General features: G+C 49.3%; 1 protein-coding gene across 2 annotated transcripts in view; it reads left to right on the forward strand.

Annotated features, from left to right (window-relative positions):
• Nucleotides 1-16,790, forward strand: part of PIGQ (phosphatidylinositol glycan anchor biosynthesis class Q) — a 38,748-nt gene extending 21,958 nt beyond the window's left edge. The window contains exons 7-11 of one of the 2 annotated variants that reach the window (XM_039732200.1): nucleotides 768-879; nucleotides 2,853-2,933; nucleotides 3,895-4,009; nucleotides 8,037-8,098; nucleotides 12,354-16,790. In XM_039732200.1, the coding sequence (XP_039588134.1) occupies nucleotides 768-879; nucleotides 2,853-2,933; nucleotides 3,895-4,009; nucleotides 8,037-8,098; nucleotides 12,354-12,506 (523 nt within the window). In that variant the 3' untranslated portion in view covers nucleotides 12,507-16,790. The remainder of the gene's footprint in view (nucleotides 1-767; nucleotides 880-2,852; nucleotides 2,934-3,894; nucleotides 4,010-8,036; nucleotides 8,099-12,353) is intronic. The other variant, XM_039732201.1, reaches the window with a different exon arrangement.
• The last annotated feature ends 1,580 nt before the right edge of the window (nucleotides 16,791-18,370 follow it).

The raw sequence follows: 18,370 nt of genomic DNA on the forward strand, positions 1-18,370 counted from the left end.
GTCATTTTTCTGTGAGGGAAATAGCTCCAAGTCTCATATAATCAAGTTCTGAAAGCCTAAGAAAGGAGTGCAGTAGGGGCCACCTGGCATTTCACTGGTCTCTTCCCACTCTTAAGGATTTTTAGAGCTGTGGGTTACTAGAGAAGCTCCAGGGGCTCCACTCACAATTGCATTGCATTGACTCAGGTGTGGGGGTGAGACCTTGGCCAGCCCTGTCTGGAAGGGTCTGAAGGCAGGGGAAGGGACAGATCTGAGCTAGGGAGACACAGATGAGCTAGGGGAAATAGGATTGATGGTTCTTCTCACAGAATCATGGAAAAGTTTGGGTTGGAAGGGGCCTTAAAGCTCATCTCCTGCCATGGCAGGGACACCTTCCACTATCCCAGGTTGCTCCAAATCCCATCCATCATGGCCTTGGCCACTTCTGGGGATCCAGGGGCAGCCACAGCTTCTCTGGGCACCCTGTGCCATGGCCTCAGCACCCTTTTGCTGCAGGGAAGGTGTTGCCATGAGGCTGGTGACTGCTGCAGCTCCAGGGCATGGCCTGGCCTTTGCCCTCCAGTGGCCCAGAGCTGGCTGCAGTAGCCCCTGTGCCAGGGACCAGCCCAGACAGGGTTGACTGAGCCATGAGGATTTATCTGCATCATTCTCCCTGCCACCCCTGGCTCTGCAGGTGGGTGAGTGGGCGTGGGGCTGTGCTGGTGACAGCTGGGTGATGTTGGAGCTGGGAGCTGCCAGCTGTGCTGCAGAGTCTTCTCTTTGCTCAGGCTCTACTGCCTGAAGATCTACGGCCTGTCCTCTCTGTGGCGCCTGTTCCGGGGCAAGAAGTGGAATGTGCTGCGGCAGCGGGTGGATTCCTGCTCCTATGACCTCGACCAGGTAGTGCCACAGCCCTGGGCACACCCCAGGGCAGTGCCTGGTGATGCCCTCCCTCCTGCTCTGACTGATACTGGGACAGACACAGGAGCCTTTGTGGCGCCCAGAACAAGGACATACCCCAACACTCTGAGCCTATGGCTCCTCTGCTGCCTTACAGCACTCCTTGACTGCCCTGCAGCACCCCTTCATTGCCTTAGACTCCTTCCCTGCCCTGCAACATCCCTTCCTTACCTGCAGCAGTCCTTCCCTTCCCTTCCCTTCCCTTCCCTTCCCTTCCCTTCCCTTCCCCAGAGGGCCAAGCTGTGGCAAGTGCAGAGCTGCCCTGAGCTCGTGCCAGGCACCCTGCGAGCTGCAGTGGGTGCTGCAGATGCCGGTGGGTGCTGCAGGTGCCCCTGGGTGCTGCAGATGCCGGGAGCTCCCGAGCCTGGAGTGGGAATGGGGGAGGGATGGAGGCAGTTGGAAATGTGGTGCCCAGCAGTGTTGCCACAGTAACAGCCGTGGCAGCGTTTCTATTAAAAGGCCCCGTTTCATTCACGTTGTGCTGGAGCCTGGCCCACACACTCTCACTCAGGCAGAGGCAGTTCTTTGTAAAGTGCTGTAAGCTCTTTTTAATTTCTGAAATGCCATGCAAAAGTCCACAGAGCCTGAACGGCTGCAGGCCAGCAGCTGCAAACATCACTGAAATAATACAGTAATATTTGGAAACTTGCAGGGTCAGTGCCTCTCTCTATTACAACAGATAACCTTGAGCTTCCTGCACCACAGCTGAGAGCTGGTTTTCTGTTTCTTTGGTGATTAAAATCCTCCGTGCCAGGTTTGCATCAGGGCTCATTCCCAGTGTACTTTGAGGAGAATTGGTTTGGCACTTGAGGCTTCATCCTGCTGCTCTGGAGACCAGTGGGAATTGTGTCGCTGGACGGGTAGGAAGAGACATTCAAAGCAGACCTTAAAAGACTTTTGGAGGTTTAAACAACTGCAGTGGATTGACAGGAGAAGGGAGAAACAACTGTGAGGAGAACGGATTGGGTTGTGATCTATTCCTGGTTACATCCCTAAAGCTGTGCTGCTGATCCACCTGCGTGCTGTGGCTGCTGGGTTGTTTTCTTTCATGATATCCCACAGCTGTGGTCCCTTTTTGTGGAGGTTGCAGTGCCCTGTGCTCCTGTGGCTCTCTCTTCTGGAAGTGGTGACTGGAAATAGAAGAGTCAGGTACCTGTTTGGTATAAATCTGAATTCTCCCACTTGGAATTATTTAGACCTACGCGAACCTACGCTGGTCCAGAATAAAAATAACTTTTTCTGTGGGCAGTGGAGCTAATGACACCTACTTCCTTAAGGGATTTTTCTCTTTCATCCTCTAAATATTGCTCCCCGGCTCCAGCTTCTTTGTCTCTCCCACCTTCCCACTGAGCAAGAGGCAGAATTCCTGTGGCTGGAAGCTCAGCCAGTTGCTGCTGGGAATGTTTATCACAAATAATTCTGTCAGGTTTGTGCCAGGTGCCTGCACTGCTAAAACAAGGAGGAACAAAAGTACTTCTCAATTCTTTCCAGAATTGCCATTCAAATTACCACTTCTTTGTTATTTTCCACATTTTTTCGGTAAAATCTGATCAGTGGCTCTAAAACTTTTGGGGACAGAGAATGGAAAAATTGCAAGATCACTTAAGTCTAGTTTCCTAAGGAAGCTGGCCTGAAATGGGAAATCTTGAATGTTGTCTGTAAAGGAAAAGTGCTGTCAGGAACCAGCTATTATCTTTCCAACTGTAGTCCCATAATAAGGAGTTTTGAAGAAGGCCCAGTGAGAGGAGAAATACTGAAAATGTCCAAGGTAACAGCATTATTCATATAGGCAAGATAAAAACACCTGATGGAGTTCTGCAAACTTCCATTACCTTAGAGTCTCCTATTTTTTATTTGTAATGCATTTTATTTTACCATCGCTCTGCTCATGATTGTGTTTCCTTTTTCCCTAGTTGTTTATTGGGACTTTGCTGTTCACAATCCTGCTGTTCCTTCTGCCTACAACTGCACTGTATTATTTGGTGTTTACCCTGGTAAGATTTAACCCTTGAAACAAGTCAAACACTCTCTTCTGAGGTAGTGAAAAATGGTTTCCTAGACATTTATGGTCATCCATAAAGAAAATAAAAATGTGGGTGTCTTAGGAAGGATTCTTACACAGCTCATGTTAGTGTTTTTCCAAAGGGAATTCTCAGCAAATCCTGGCCAGCAGGACAAACTGTTTCCCTCCCTTTCTCTCAGATTTGATATGTTTCTGTCCACATCTGTGGTGATGGCCTCTCTAGTCTGATCCAGAACTTTTTTTTCCCCAGGGAATTAACTTGCTGTATTAAATGTTTTCATCCAACAATGTTTTCATTTCCTCAGAGGTTTGAACTTCTTTATTTTTCTTTTCTTCTCCCAATATGACCAGTCCTCTCCGTGGTCTGCCTGGAGCCAAATTTTCCACAAACAGTGGCCATCACATGCTTTCAGCGTCTTTTTTGAGCCCTCTCTTTTCAGATGAGATTGGCAGCAGAAAATAGCTGCAGTGTGACAAAAGGAGGTGCTTTAGTCAGGGACAGAAAACACAGAGCAGGAAGCTCATTTCTGCTGCTCTGCTCTTACTTAAACTCTACGTGGGGTTTCTTCAGGCTGAAATGAGCTGTTGCAGCTCATTGTTGGAGGGAGGAAAATTTACATTCACTGGTACACAGACTCAAAGTTGGAGATTTTGGGCTTCCTTTTCAACTGTGGCTGTTGAAAGTGGAAGTTCTCACGTCCTTGCTGGTCACAGCTTCTCCAGCTGTAGGAGCTTCATTCCAGTTACCCCTAAAACCCAGATTGCTGAGGACCCTCACACAGGGTCTGGATGCTCAGCACTTCCAGACATCACACCCACTTTGGGAGGCCTTAGCTTAGCACACAGCAGTGTTAGATCCCAGCTCAGCTCAGTAATTGACAAGTGTTTAATCTCCTGTTTCCTGAGATGTTCTGTTAAACTGGTTTTTGTAGCTCCGGTTGCTGGTGGTGGTTGTGCAAGGCCTCATACACTTGCTGGTGGACCTGATTGACTCCCTGCCACTTTATTCCCTCATCCTTCGCCTCTGCAGATCCTACAGGCTCGCAGGTGAGTCCCTCAGCTCTGCCCCTGCAGCACTTCAAGCATTTATGCATTATGTGCTTGATTTTGGTGCACTGGGTCACTCCTGAACTGAGGATGCAGTGGGGGTAGGAAGGAGCCCGAGGCTTGAGTTGTGCAGGTGTCCCTGCTGTGAACCAGTTCCTGCAAGGAGCAGGACGAGGGTGTCAATGGAAAGAAATCTGAACCTGAAGCAGAATCAGGAGCACCTTTAGAAAGTCCTTGGCCACTAAAAATTACATCCAAACAAGCACCATATAAACGAGGTCAACTTTTATTCCAGTTCCAGACTACAAGGTCAGGTAAAACTTATGTGAGTCAAACATGGCGTGGAGCTGTGCCAGGGCAGGGTCAGGTTGGGTATCAGGAAAGGTTCTTCCCCCAGAGGGTGCTGGGCACTGCCCAGGCTCCCCAGGGAATGGGCACAGCCCCGAGGCTGCCAGAGCTCCAGGAATGTTTGGACAATGCTCTCAGGGATGCCCAGGGTGGGATTGTTGGGGGGTCTGTGCAGGGACAGGAGCTGGGCTGGATGATCCTTGTCCTTTCCAAATCAGGATATTCCATGATTCTGTGAAACAAGCTCATAACTTCGGGTGTTTGGACTCTGAAACAAGCCAAATCACAAAAATATTTGGAATATCAGCTGTTCCAAAGGGTTGGATCTGCAGTAGTTGCAGATCAATGGAGCTCTTTCAGTTCTATGCTGACTTTGACTGACTGAAGCCCTGGTGTTTGGATGAATTTCAAAGCTCTGGGCAGAGTTCAGATAATCATTCCCTTTTTGAGACTAATCTGTCACCATTTTGAAACCAGTCATTGTTTTTTCACTTTGGATAACCATAAACCAGGGCTGGCACCAGAGTAAGGACTCAGTTTGGAATGCCTTTGACCATCCACAGCTATGGTTGGTCTAGTTACAGTCAAGCACATCTAAATTATTATCTCCCATCCTTTCAAAGAGCATGCAGCAGAAATTTAGCATAGAAGAAAGAGCTTGATCATCAGTAAGCCGAGGCAGTCATCAAAGGCAGAGGAAGCTTGAGGCAACCTCAGCAGCTTTGTCTGCTGGAGCACTGCCAGGCTCAGTTTTGGGAAGGTAGAGCTGGGCTCTGTTACTAACTCTGTTGATTTTCCATGGAAGCCTTCAGCAGGTTCCTGTGAATTTCCTGGCAGAAACATCTTAAACCCTTCAGGGCTGTCTTTGGGGAACAGGAGATGCTGCTGAAGAAAACTGACCCAGCAATGGGCAGGATGTAGGGCAGGAGGAAATCCTGGTGCCACTGAGAGGTTTAAGACCATGAATTCCTTTAGGTTATGTAAGGCCACAGGTTACTTCTCCTCATTCCTGTTCAGCCAGGTCTCTGCTGCAGGAAACAAGCCCCCACCCGAGTAGGGGATTGACTTCTCAGCTGTGTTCCTTAAGTGGCACTGCAGTGCCCTGGTGTCTGTGAGAGGAAGAGGCACCTGAGCATTTCTGCAACCTGTGTTCCTACACCAGCACAATGCTGTGGCATGGCAACAGGAACAGATGGAGCAGTTGAATCCAACTCAAAGGACTTGAGAGAGTACACATCACATGGTGTCCTCACTGCTGAGGTGCTGCCTCCCTTGTCAGACTCAGAACTTGGAGAAGACATCCTCTGGCAGGTGTTAGGGCAGCTGATTCTACAGGCACCATCAAGATGGTTCTACCAACATGAATGGATAGTTTTTGTGGTAGAAAGGGGGTTGAGTTCAACTCGGTTCAGTTGTGGCATATGGCCTCCAAGTTCTTTGATTCAGTGTCTGAATTGACAAAATACTCCACTGATGAAGCCCAGGCCAGGGGTAGGTGAATGATCCATCCACACACCAGAAACTAAATGCATTTTTTTCTTTCCGCACGTCCAAAGTGAAATATTTTTGACTTCCAAAAACCTTTCTTATCTAGATCACAGCTGATGTCCTCTGTGCAAGAGTTCTGTGCACCCAGTGCCAGCTCAAGGGGTGCCACCTTGGTTGGGATGTGGATTCACAGCCTGAAGAAAGGACCAGCAGGGGTTCCAGGGCTCTCAGACTGCCCACACAGGATACCAGCATTGTTTGATTGTGAACAGGCCAGCTTGTTTTTACTGTACTTCCCTTTCCCAACATTCACAGTGGAATTGTTGGGACAGATTTTGTCATAGTCCTGTAGCACCTGCCACAATTGCTGGAGTACAAATCCTCCCTTGAGTGTGCTGTCACGTGAAACAAGGCAAATGAATTCATGTCCTGACCTCTCCTGTGCCATTGCTGATGCCTTTGTACAGGAAAAGCAGACCCCTGAGCTCTGGAGCTGGCTGGAAGTCGGGGAATAGTTCAGGGTTCTTCTGTGCTGGAGTGATCTGCAGGAGCCTGAGCCCTCCTGCTCTTCCCATGAGAAGGGAACTGCTCAGAGTCCTGAGCTCTGCAGTCACCTGCAGGCCATTCTAAAATGAATTTATAGCCTTTTTGTGCTTGTATTTTCTTAGAAGTGTAAGACTCTTGAGCAATTAAATAATCTAATTAAGAAAGTGTTGGCTTGAAGCTTTAGAAGGGAGATGTGTGGCCAGGACCTACAGAACCAGCATTTGCTCCGATAATGGATTACTGTTCCTGGGGTAAGACTGCAGAGTCTTACCACATGTCTGAACCTTCAGTGCCTGCTTGTTTCTGTCTCTCTCTGACAAAGTCTGCCAGAAAAGTAGTTCCTGGAATGGCTTAGACACTTCCTCATAGCCAAAGCTCTATGAATCACATTGAGCACTTTGGTCATCCAGCACATTTGCTTGTTGAGGCCCAGGGTACTCAAACATCTATTTCAAGCCACTGGGGAAGCCCTTCTATCAATATAATCCAGCAAAATGCAGACAAATCCCTCCTGTCCTGGACAGAAAAGTTTAATGATTTAGGGAGAGAGTTTAAACCAGAACTTTGTGCTAGAGAAGAGCACTCCATCCCAGGAGTGAACTGTATGATTTTAATTAATTCAGAGCTTGAGGAAAAAGAGAAAACATTTTGGTTTTTCAGCGTTCAAGAGTCATAGAGGTACTGCAGCAGTGGCACTTACACTCACAATGGTGAGGAGTTTTATTCTGTTTGTGCTCCTGTCAGTGTTTGATCTGTGCCTTAGTCTTCGCTCATCTTCTTACCTGCAGGAAAGAATAACAGGGCATGCTTGGCTGCATCAGGTTTGCAGAGATGGATTGGTGATTTTATTTCTGTGAAGTAATTTGACATCTTTGTAAGAAAAAATGCCTCTCTGGTCCAAGCTGTTACCTTTGAAACATTGTATTAAATCTCTGTGTGCACTGTGTCACCCTCAGAATCCAAAATCTTTTCTATTTATCTTTAGAGTATTGGCAATGAGGCAAATCCAAGAGGAAATAGGAAAGTGGCAGGTTTGATGGGGTTAGCCTCTTAAAAACATGTGGCTGCTGGGATTAATGGGCAGGGATTGCTTTGAAATGTTGTAATGCCTCCAGGTCAGCCACTTCCCTCCCTTGTCCTGAAAGAGGGACAGATCTGCACATGTGCTCTGTCTGCATGAGCACAAATTAAAGACAGGCTCTCTGCCTGCTGCTAACATGGAGCTCCCATTCTGATGGAAGTTTGGGGAAATTGGAAGGTTTTTCCAGTCCCTCTATCATCCTCATGTCTGGCTGGCTGATTTCTAGGCTTTTGCTTGCCCTAGGACTGAGTTTTCCAGCTGAAGTTGAGAGGGGTTACTTTTAATGGAGCTGTGTCATTAGGCTTAAAGCACTGTAGAGACAATCCATGCTTCCTGTTGAAAATGGGGAACATTCCCAAATCCAGAAAGGTTGAAGACAGTTTCTAGGGAATCAGTGCTCAGCCAACAGCACTGGGCAGCAAATTCAAGGTCTGTGCTCCAGGCACTGAACCATGGAATGTCCTGAGTGGGAAAGGACCACAGGGATCATCAACTCTTGGCCCTGCACAGGACACTCCAACAATCCCACCATGGTTTTGCTTTCCTTGTTTTGTGTCTTTGCAGCTGGAGTGAAGTTCAGAGTCCTTGAGCAGCAGGATGGAAAACCTCTGCGGCTCCTTATGCAGGTGAGGCCCCAATGCCTTCTCCCAGAGTGACCCCAGTCCATCTGTGCTGCTCCCACTGAAAGGCTCCACTTCAACATTATCAGCTGTAAAATGCTGAAACAAGGGAAATAATCTTGTGTTGCTGTGGCTGACTGCTGCTTTCTGTGCTTTTTGATGCCCTGTTTGTGTCCTGTGTTTGGAGGAAATGCAGTGCCCTGGATGGTGTGAAGTGTAGAAGGGGAGTAGGAGAAGCACAGAGCTGTGTTACTTCTGGGATTAAGACCTCATGCCATTATCACCTCCTGGCTCTGTGCAGCTTCATGGGATAAATTGCTGAACACTGGGAGAAGCAAAGAAGGCAGTTAACCCTCCAGAATGAAGCAGCAGGAAAAGCTCTTCCCCTCCAGTGGTGCTGGAAAGCCTTGGCTGCTCCATGAGGCCAGCAGGACCACAGCCTGGGCAAGATGAGGGAGGAAAGTTGCCCTGGTGAGGAGTATGGGCATAGCTTACCTGTGCTTTTGTAACCCCCCATTCCCACGCTCTGGCATCAAAAGATACTAAAGGAAATTATCTTCTGAAAAGAAATGAAGTGTTGGCAGCAGGGAAGTTCTCCTTACACTTTCAGGAGTGAAATTTCCATCTCCTGACCCAGCAGGAACACAGCCCATGTTCCAGGGAGGCTTTTCTTGTTCTCTGCATCCTAAAGAGGGGAGGCTGCCAGTAGTGTATAACACTTATGAAAGCACTTGGACACTGGGGGAGTGTGTGGGAAGGATTTAACTGCAGCTTGCCAGTCCTTTTGCTTTTTCCATCACCAGTCCCACCCTATTTCAGCAAAGGTCAGGCTAGCAGGGAACCAGCAAACCAGCTAGTAGCAATTCCAGAGGGAATCCCTTCTACAGATGTCTTCTAGGGCAGAACTAGCATTCTCTAAGCAAGCTGTCTTCCCCAGCTCCTGCCTTTCAGTAGGATAGTGGTGTAAGAACCAAAATCTGCCATCCTCTGTAGCCAGGAGATTCCAGGAAAAGAAAACCAGGCACCAGAGATGAAGCATAGGAGCTGCATAGGAGCAGAGGCTTTGGCATCAGTGTGTGTGAGAGATGAGGTGGATGGAGTCTGCAGAGAGAAAAGACCATGACTTAAAGAGCAAAGGCAGTGAGTCATATGACTGTGATGAATTTTCCTTGGACCACTGCAGGAAGATCCATTTTCTATCTGGAATATAGCACAAGTCATCACCTCAAGAGGTGGAAGTGCTGCTGTAGATGTCTGTCCCAGCTCTCAGTTCCAATAGTAATGAGCAGACAGTCAGAAAAGGCACTTTTTTGGCTCTCTTTGTGCTGGTGGAAATGAAAAATGGGCTTGTGTCAGAAATCCTGCTGAATATCCCACTTTCTGATAGCCTTTGGAGAGGGTAATCTAAAAAACCTATTTTTAAGTGAAATTCTTATTTGTTGTACACAGTGATGTGCCTCTCTTGAGAATCTGCAGTGGCTTTGCCCCATCTCTATGTGGAAGCCCTCTTGGAGCAGTGCCTGGTGGAAGTCAGGCTGGAATCATGGATCTACAGCCATAATAATTGCAGCTGTAGGTGATAGTCTGAGCTGTCCTGTGGGGCACTGGGAATGGATTGGAAATCAATAATGCTGGGTTTGAGCATTCCCAACCAGCTCCTCATTCAGCCAAGGGATTATTTTTGATTTTTAAGGTAGTGCCTCTGGAATACAAAGTCCAGACCCTGGAGGGGGGCAGAGGATGGGGGATGACATTTCCATTTCAAATGCTACTTAATATTCTTCAGGAAGTCTTACATAGGTCAGTATTTTCATTAGTGTTTAAAGTAATTTCTTTTGGTGCACAAGAAGAAATATTTCTGGCAGTGTGGCACAACTGAACTGATAGCCTAGGGAGAAAACTGGCTTTAAGCTGAAGGAGGGCAGGTCTGGAGTAGATATTAGGAAAAAATTCTTCCCTGAGAGGGTGGGCAGGCCCTGGCACAGGGTGCCAGAGCAGCTGTGGCTGCCCCTGGATCCCTGGCAGTGCCCAAGGCCAGGTTGGACAGGGCTTGGAGCAGCCTGGGACAGTGGGAGGTGCCCCTGCCCATGGCAGAGGTGCAACAAGATGGGCTTTAAGGTTCCTTCCAACCCAAACAGTCTGAGATTCTGGGATTCTAGATCACAATGAGTTTGATCCATTCATGTACCTTCTGCTGAAAGTCTCATCTTCTCCAGCAATTGCTTTGGAAAGGGTTGAACAGCAGAGAAAGGGAAAAGGGAACAGCTCCATTAGGATGGGTATTCTAGCAGGGTTTATTACAGATTTGACCTACAGAACTTTCATAAGGGGAACAAATATTGCCTCTTCACTAATAATGAGTTTTTCCTGTTTGCCTCCATTTGTACCAGTAGAGGCAGGGACCTGAATTGCTTTGGCTGTAAGAAACCCTGATTGTTACAGTGGCCAGTGCTACCCCTGGGTGTCACCACTCCACCCAGAGATGCTTCTCATGCTTCTCAACAAGAAATGTTGTGTGCAGACCTTCCAGCCCACACAGCTAATAGCCAAAGCAGCACACGCTGTGCCTCTCCCTTGTAGAGCAGCAGTTCCTGTCCTCCTGCCCAGCATGTTTGCACTTCAGACACTCTGCTTTGCCTACAGCTGGGGAAATGGGCAGAAATAGTTACTTGTGTTTTACAGCTGTTAGTGCTGGGGACAGGTTTCTTTGGCCTTCCCCCCTCCCCTGTGTTTATTCTATTTTATAATTTTCCCTGCAAACAGCTGCCCTGCCTTTTTCCTAAACTTCCTATAGATGCTTCTGTGTATGGGCATTTCCCCCTTCTGCTTGAGCACTCTTGTACTTTGAAACTAATTTGACAAAGATCTCCAGGATTAGTTCTAATGAACCCTTAGCTCAATCCCACTTTCCAAGAGCCCCGTCTCTGTAGGCACTCGGGGTTCATCCCTCACCACTCCACGAGCTCCAAGCAGCTGAAGCAAGCTGGTGGCACAGGCAGACCCCCAGAAATCCTGATGCTTTTTAGTGGACAAAAAAAAAATTCAGCTTTTACCAGGTAGTGACTCTGTGCATGGGTTTGCTGTCTCTCTTTCCTTTTGAGGCTGGATTCTGTGCTGTGAATTGCAGTCTCCCTCCCCAGAGCTGCTAGGCTGGTTCCAGCAGAGCTGAACCCTTTTGCTAGGGAAGGATGTCCTTCCATTTCTCTCCACTGACCAAGCTTTCCCTGCCTCTGGAAACCCCCACCCCTGGGCATCTCTCATGGTCTGAGCCCCATCATTTCTGTGCCATCTTTTTTGGTCCTTTGGAGGCTGTGCTGTGCATCCTTTTCATGCCACACTGGGTCCATCCTGTGGACTTCACCTGTCTTCCTACCCTGATTGCTTCACTGGGATGAGCATTTCAAAGGTCTGACATGCCTCTATCACCCCTTGTACAGTAAATGTGTCTGTTCATATCCCTGTCTTCAGAAGGTCAATGCAGCAACTGGGGACCATGGACAGAACTTTTGTAGGCACAGACTTGGGGTGGTGATTGAAGTCAAATTAAAAAAGATTAACTCAGCCAAGAAGACTTAATTGAAAATGATAATGAGGAGCTCTATGGTGTGATCCTGTCATGCTGGGACTTGGTTCCACTGGGTGGTTTCAGGTGATACCAGGTTTAACTTCACACACATCTGTGGGCTGAGGCTCTTAACAGGTACAGCTAAATTCCAGAGGAGTTCCTGGAGTCCCAGTGCATCCCCAGTGCAGTACTAGATGTAGATTTAAATTAGATATTGGGAAACATTTCTTCACGAGAAGGGTGGTGAGACGCTGGCACAGCTGCCCAGGGCAGTGGTGGAATCACCATCCCTGGAGATGTTCACAAGCAGTGTGGGTGTGGCATTTGGGGACATGGCTTAGTGGTGCCTTTGGCAGTGCTGGGTTAAGGGTTGGGCATAATGATCTTTAAGGTCTTTTCCAAACTAAAAAATTCCATGGCTCTGTGATTCTGTTGCTGTCTGCTCTCTCTCCTGCCACTGTCCCCTGCACTCTGGTGTGTAACACACTCCCCTCTCTTTCTCCCAGCTCTCATGCTGGTTCTTGGCTGCCCCTCTGCTTGGGAATGATTCTAGAAACACCCCTTGCCAAGCAATTGGTTAATGCTGGGGGATGTTGGAGAAGGATAAACAGCCTTAGCAAGCCAGGGAGGGATTCTGTGCTGTGTGAGGAGCAGGACTGATGCTTCCCTTGCTGCTGTCCCTCTTCCTCCACACAGATCAACCCCCTCTCCTACGGAGCTGTGGTCCAGACGTACAGACTGCCCACCTACAGCTGCTATCCCAGGGACTCCTGGGCATCTCTCTGCAAGAAACTGTTCCTTGGAGAGCTCATCTACCCTTGGAAACACAAAGGAGACAAGCAGAACTAAAGACAGTGGAAGAACTTAGAAACTTGATCTGAAAAACACACTGACTCCTAATGCTTTGGGACCAAAGGCTGCTCAGAGCCAGCAACTGCTCCATCCCTTTAAATAGATTTTGGTAACATAGGAAGGGCTGAATTTTTAAAGGCAAGTATTTTTAAATATTATTTTTCTCTTCCCCTACACTGTGTTTGTATATTATGCTAATGATTATTTTGGAAGCAAAAGGTTAAACCCATCAGTGCCTCATGAAACCAGCACTCAGTGTCGTGGAGGGAGCAGCTCCCAAATGTTTTGGTGATGAATTTCTCCTTCCCTGTCAGCTCACAGGGCCATAGCAGATCAACCCCTTACGTGGTTTGGAGCCACAATGCTGTGGTGCCTTCAGCCAGAGCATGTTTTGGATCTTTTATGCTTCAGCCCTCAAGCCAGCTGATCAAAACCATGTGGAGAATCAGGTCCTGGAGTCCTGCACTGAAAACTGAGCAGCTGGGTGTCTGAGTTCATGGGATATTTATTAATTTCTTTTGAGGAGGGCTTGCACTCACCCTCACTGCAGTACCAGAGGTGTTGGAAGACCAAGGCTGGAGGCTCAGAAGCACAAAGTGTTTTATCATGATTTGTGATTTCTCTTAGGAGAGTAGTTTGCTTTGGATACATTTCCAAAGTGCATGAGTGCTTGGCTTTTCATGTTCTGGTCTCATTTTGATGTGTCTCCTATTCTCTCTCTTGGAAAGGGTGCCTGTGCACTGGAGGGTGTCCCATGGGGCATGCAGTGGTTGTGCCAAATTTAAACAGTCCTTACCCAAAATACACTTCCTCCAGCTCTGCTCATTCCTCTGCCCCAACTCAAACGAGGAGTCAGTGTCACTGTACCCTGCTTTTTGCACTGGCACATGAGGGCTCTGCTGGATCCTGCCCCTTTTCCCCTGGCTGCCCAAGGACCCAGGGATGGAGGAAGAGGAGAAAGTGCAGTGGCTGCAGTGCCCAGCCCTTCTCTGGATGGCTGCCTCTGTGCACCAGTGGGCATTGGCAGGGCAAGGTGCTCTGGGGCTTTAGGAGCCTTCAGTCAGCACTGCCAGCAAGAGGGTCAGAGTTTCCTACCCCAGCCCTGTGTCCCATCCATGTGCTGGCAGCTGTCACAGAAGAGAAGGGATATGCCCCCCCCTGCTTTAGGACATCCCTGGCCAGATGTATTTGGGTTGTCTGGAGCTGCTGAAAGCCCCTCATGGTGCAGTCACTGCCTCTACAGGCATAGCCTGAGCAGGAGAAAAGGAAGTTCTGCAGGCAGGTGCATGGTCCAGACATTCCTTAGCAGGCAAAGCTCCAAGGCCTTTGAGGTTTCTTAGGAAAGGGAGGCAGGACTACATGGGCACTACACTGCTCACCCTGAGCCAGGGCAAATCACTGGGGAAAGCCAGTGTGGCAAAGCTCCCCTCACCATCTGCCATTGAGGCTCTGGCTGGAACATCCCTGCCTGCAGAAACTGCAGAGAGCTTGTTCTTTGATGATCTGTGCTTAAAACTCCTGTGCAGTATCTTCTTGTCTTGGAATGATCACTACCTGAGGAATTCTCTGCACTCCAGGTGGGAATAACTGCAGGCTGTGATGCATTTAGTGGATGAATTGTCTAAATAACATTTTCTCTTCAGCTGAAGTCAGAGTCATGAGCCCCATCCTCACCTGGCACTGAGCAGAGCAGTTTACACCTTACCTCCTTCTCATCTCTCCCGTGGAGCTCCTAAATGATATCCCCTGGTTCCTCCCACGCCTGCACAGTTCAGTTTGCTGACTGCTCTGAGAAACTTTGTTATTTTTGATCTTGTGAAAGTAATGTTTCTAATATCCTGGCTTTTAAATCTTTCTGTGGGACCGGACAGGTCATGATGGTCCTGGTCATCCTTGGGGTTCAAATGCCACGATAGCCCCAGTGAGAGCACAGAGCCACAAAAACCAGCAGCTGTGACCTTCCTACTGGGAACCTGCCAGATGTATCAGATGTTCCAGTGTTGGGTTTGTTTACTAAAGGCTGATACTGACTCTGGGGTGGGGAAATACCAAACCAAGAAAAACCTCCTCCTCAAACCTGAGATCCTGACTCTCAGAGAACCTTGAGCAGCCCAGCTGGGCAGTGGCAGCTCCTTGTGCTTGCAGTTGTGTGTCGCCCAGAGCTGGTGCCTGAGCTGCCTCTCTGCTCCTTGCACTGGGTGTTCTCCTTGCCTGCAATGGTATCTGAGCATCTGAGTTGCTTCTGCTGGATGTTTGCCACGTCTCTCCTCTTCCTTTCCAGTCCCTGCTGAAAGAGTCTTCCCCCACCCTTTCCGACTCTGTGCAGAGACATTACAACAGTGTAGCAGACATCCTGCTCAAGAGCACTTGACCTTATGTCATCTCTCTAATTAGAAGTTAGGATCAGCCTCATCTTCCACGGCAGCACAGACTGGCCCAGTGCTGGCATTTCCTCAGGGAAGAGGCTGCTGGTAAGGCTCTTGCTCTGATTTATCCTCAGATCCATATTATCCAGAGCATCCCTTGGATGAGAAGTAGTTAAAAATTCCAGATCTCCCATTCCTGCCACGCACCCCTTATAGCAGGCAGCAAGCAGGCTTTGCCAGCCATCAGTCAAAGACTCTAATCTTACGGGCTTTTTTTAATACATTTAATGCATTTTCTTATTATTATTTCTCCCACCTTTCGGTTCCCAGTGCTGCTACAAACCCCTTCTTTACTTAGGCAGGGGGTTTGTGAAGGAAAATGTGATTCACTGTGTGAAAAACTCTATCCTGAAAAGAAATTCTGCCTTGGAGAAATACTTTCTTCCCCTAACCAGGGGGGATGATGCTGAAAGGAAACCTCAGTAATTACACTGCACTGAAAGCTCTGGTTATGGGTTTGGGAGTTTTCCCTGATGCTGCAGCTGGACTGTGCCCTGTTCAGGCCTGCACAAAGACTGTTGCAAAATATACAATCCATATGTTGACTTCCAGCAGTGTAAGGAAAATCTGCATTTCACCCTGCAGAGAATGAGCTGCTTTCCTTCTGCCCTGTGCTGCCTCTTCCTGCTGCTCCAACACCATTTTCTTGCTTAACCCTATCCCTCAGTGATTTAGCCTTTATGCTTAGACCTGCTGGTCACATGGTCACAGGAAGCTGCTGGAGGTTGTGATCCTCTGGTCCAGCCCCTGCTCATGCAGGGCCACCCAAGGCTGGTTGCCCAGGACCGTGTCCAGATGGCTTTGGGATATCTCCAAGGATGGCAATTCCAACCCCTCCCTGGACAGCCTGTGCCAGTGTTTGCTCACCCCCACAGTGAAAAGGTGTTCCCTGCTCTCAGGCAGGGTTTGATGTGTTTCAGTTCATGACCCTTGTCCTTGTGTTGTGCAGAGCTCAGCGACACCCTGACTCAGATTGCCTCAGTGGATGTGAACATCAGCAGTCCTGTGTCATCTCTGCTCCTGTTCCCCCCTTTCAGGCACTGCTCAGCAGCCCCTTTGCCTTTTGGGGGATAAAGCCTTGGTGAGGGGGGATTGCCTGTGCATTGACTCAGATCCCTGACCTGCTCCTTGGTTCTTTTCTGGACTTGGTAGCAGAGAGCCCTTTCTCTCCAGCCACGCTCCTGCCTGTGCTGAGCTCACAGTGGGAGCAGCACCCCAAACCTGGCAGTGTCCAGGCCTGCAGGGTCAGGGAACAGCCCCAGTGTGGAGCCCTGGGGCTCTGCAGGGTGAGTGTGCTGGGTCTGGATCTCAGCTGATCTTCCACATGACAGGAGGCCACAGGGCTTCCCAGCTGGATTGGGAGTTTTGGGTGCAGGGTAAACATGTTCAGAGCAATGCAAGCCCCATGTGGGCAGCTGATCTGCCTTCCTGCATGACAACTGCGTGCCCACCACCTTTGCCTCTGGCTCACCATTTTGCATTTGGGGTTGCTGCAAGAGTCTGTCACCTTTTCCTCCAGCCCTTAGCCACGCCTGGGCCTCAAACCAGGACAGCTCAGACTCCCCATTTACCATCTCAGCAAGCTAAATATGAGGAGTGTTCCTGCACTGATGAGTGCTGCAGGTGACAGGACACCCCCCTGCATTCCCAGGCAGGTACTGGGGCTGGGAGCAGTGGAGGTGTTTGGGGGAAGCTGCAGAACCCAGGCCAGCTCAGGGCAGGGACAGGCTGCAGCTCCTCTGCCATCCACTGTTATTTAACATGTGTCACTGGGGAAGTTCGTGAGAACTTCACAGTTCTTGTAATCAATCCTCCTCACAGTGTTTTCTGGTTTTGAGTAAAGTATTATAAAAGAGCACTGACTCATTGAGAGTTTCATTAAAAGTGTGTGAGTGTTTGTGAGTGAGGTTTGGCAAGGAAGTTGAAAGCCACTGTGCATTTCTCCTTCCCTCACGTGAGCCACCAGGCGTTCAGCAGGAGCAAAGTGCTCCCACAGCAGTGACACAGTGTTTGTTTGAAATGTCACCACTAACCCCAGCTGAAGGTGACTTCCTTCCCACTGCAGTCCTGATGTGAAAAGCAGCCTGGTGATGTGAAACACAGGCCAGTCCCGTGCACCAGTGCAGGAACAAGACCTGGCTCAGGATCCACACTGGCTTCAGGCTCATCACAGCTCCAGTCCTGCGGGCAGGAGTGCTGGGCAGAGCAATGCACAGCAGGACAGTGACAATGCCAGCAGTGCCAGCTGCAGCAGGGCTGAGGCATGCTGCACATTCCACTGCTTGTGTGCAAGTTTAGGGATGGAGAGCTTTTTTCTACTGATAGGTTTTATTCCTTAATTCAACCTTTTAATCAGAACTTACGTGGATCTTGATTACTCCAGAATAAAGATGTTGGGGGGGAAATCCAGCCCTTACCTCTAGTTTGACTTGCTGCTGAGCACAGCATGGCTGTCAGCAGCACAGGGACGGGCAGGGCGGCTCAGCTGCTCCAGGCAGGTGTTCATCCCCATCCCAGGGCCTGCCTGGGCACCTCCCAAACCTCTGCTCTCACACACGGGTATTTCAGCATTTGTCCAGCTCTACTTGTTCTGCCAAGGCCAAACCACAAAGCTTGTGCAAGGAGGATCCAATGAATGCCAGCTCAGGCCTGGGAGATGGAGTGATGCTCCTCCAGCTCTGGGTGTTCTGTGGTTCAGAGGGGTTCCTTGGTGTCACATGGGCCTGCCCATGTCGTGTGTTCGGTGTGAGGGGGCAGGACAGGGGACAATCCTCTGCAGCACAGCACAATCCAGCAGCAGCCTAAGCTGGGCCTGGGAGTGACGGGTCCTTCTGGCCACTCCTTCCCTCCTCACAGCAGAGCAGCCACTGCCTTGAATTCCATCCTGTTCTCCTTTTCCCTCTCCCAGCTGAAAGCACGGCTGTGACAAAGTCCCCACATTGCAGCAAGCCCTGCCAAGGCCACCCCTCTGCCAGGAGCCTCTGCCAGGATTGCCCCTCTCCCTCTGCCTCCCACCTCTTGCAGCAATTCCCACCTGTCTGGACTCTGTTTGGTTTCCACCATCCCACCAAAGACAAGAGAAATCCCTGGAATGAGTGAGATGAGTGAGGGCTTTGGCTGGCCCTGTGGAGCTGCAGGACTGAGACCCAGAGGCTGAGAAAAGAGAGATAAAATTGAGGAGATTCCTGCACATCCTCCTCCTGTCCACTTGCACTGCTGTGAATCCAGCAGACTGTTGGACAGAAATGAAGCTTTTCTCTCCTCCTGGAGAAAACAAACATCCCCAGTCCCCCCTCTGTCCTTGCCCTGCTCTGCTCCCCAGGCTGTGCCCTGGGTGGATGTTTCTCCACAGGCTTTACCTTCCAAGCCCCTTCACTCTGGGAATGCAGTGGCCAGGAATGGACAAGAGGACATTTGCTCTTTGGGTTTGCTTTA

Source organism: Passer montanus, unplaced genomic scaffold (assembly GCF_014805655.1).
Source record: "Passer montanus isolate IOZ18808 unplaced genomic scaffold, ASM1480565v1 scaffold8, whole genome shotgun sequence".
Classification (NCBI taxonomy): Eukaryota; Metazoa; Chordata; class Aves; order Passeriformes; family Passeridae; genus Passer; species Passer montanus.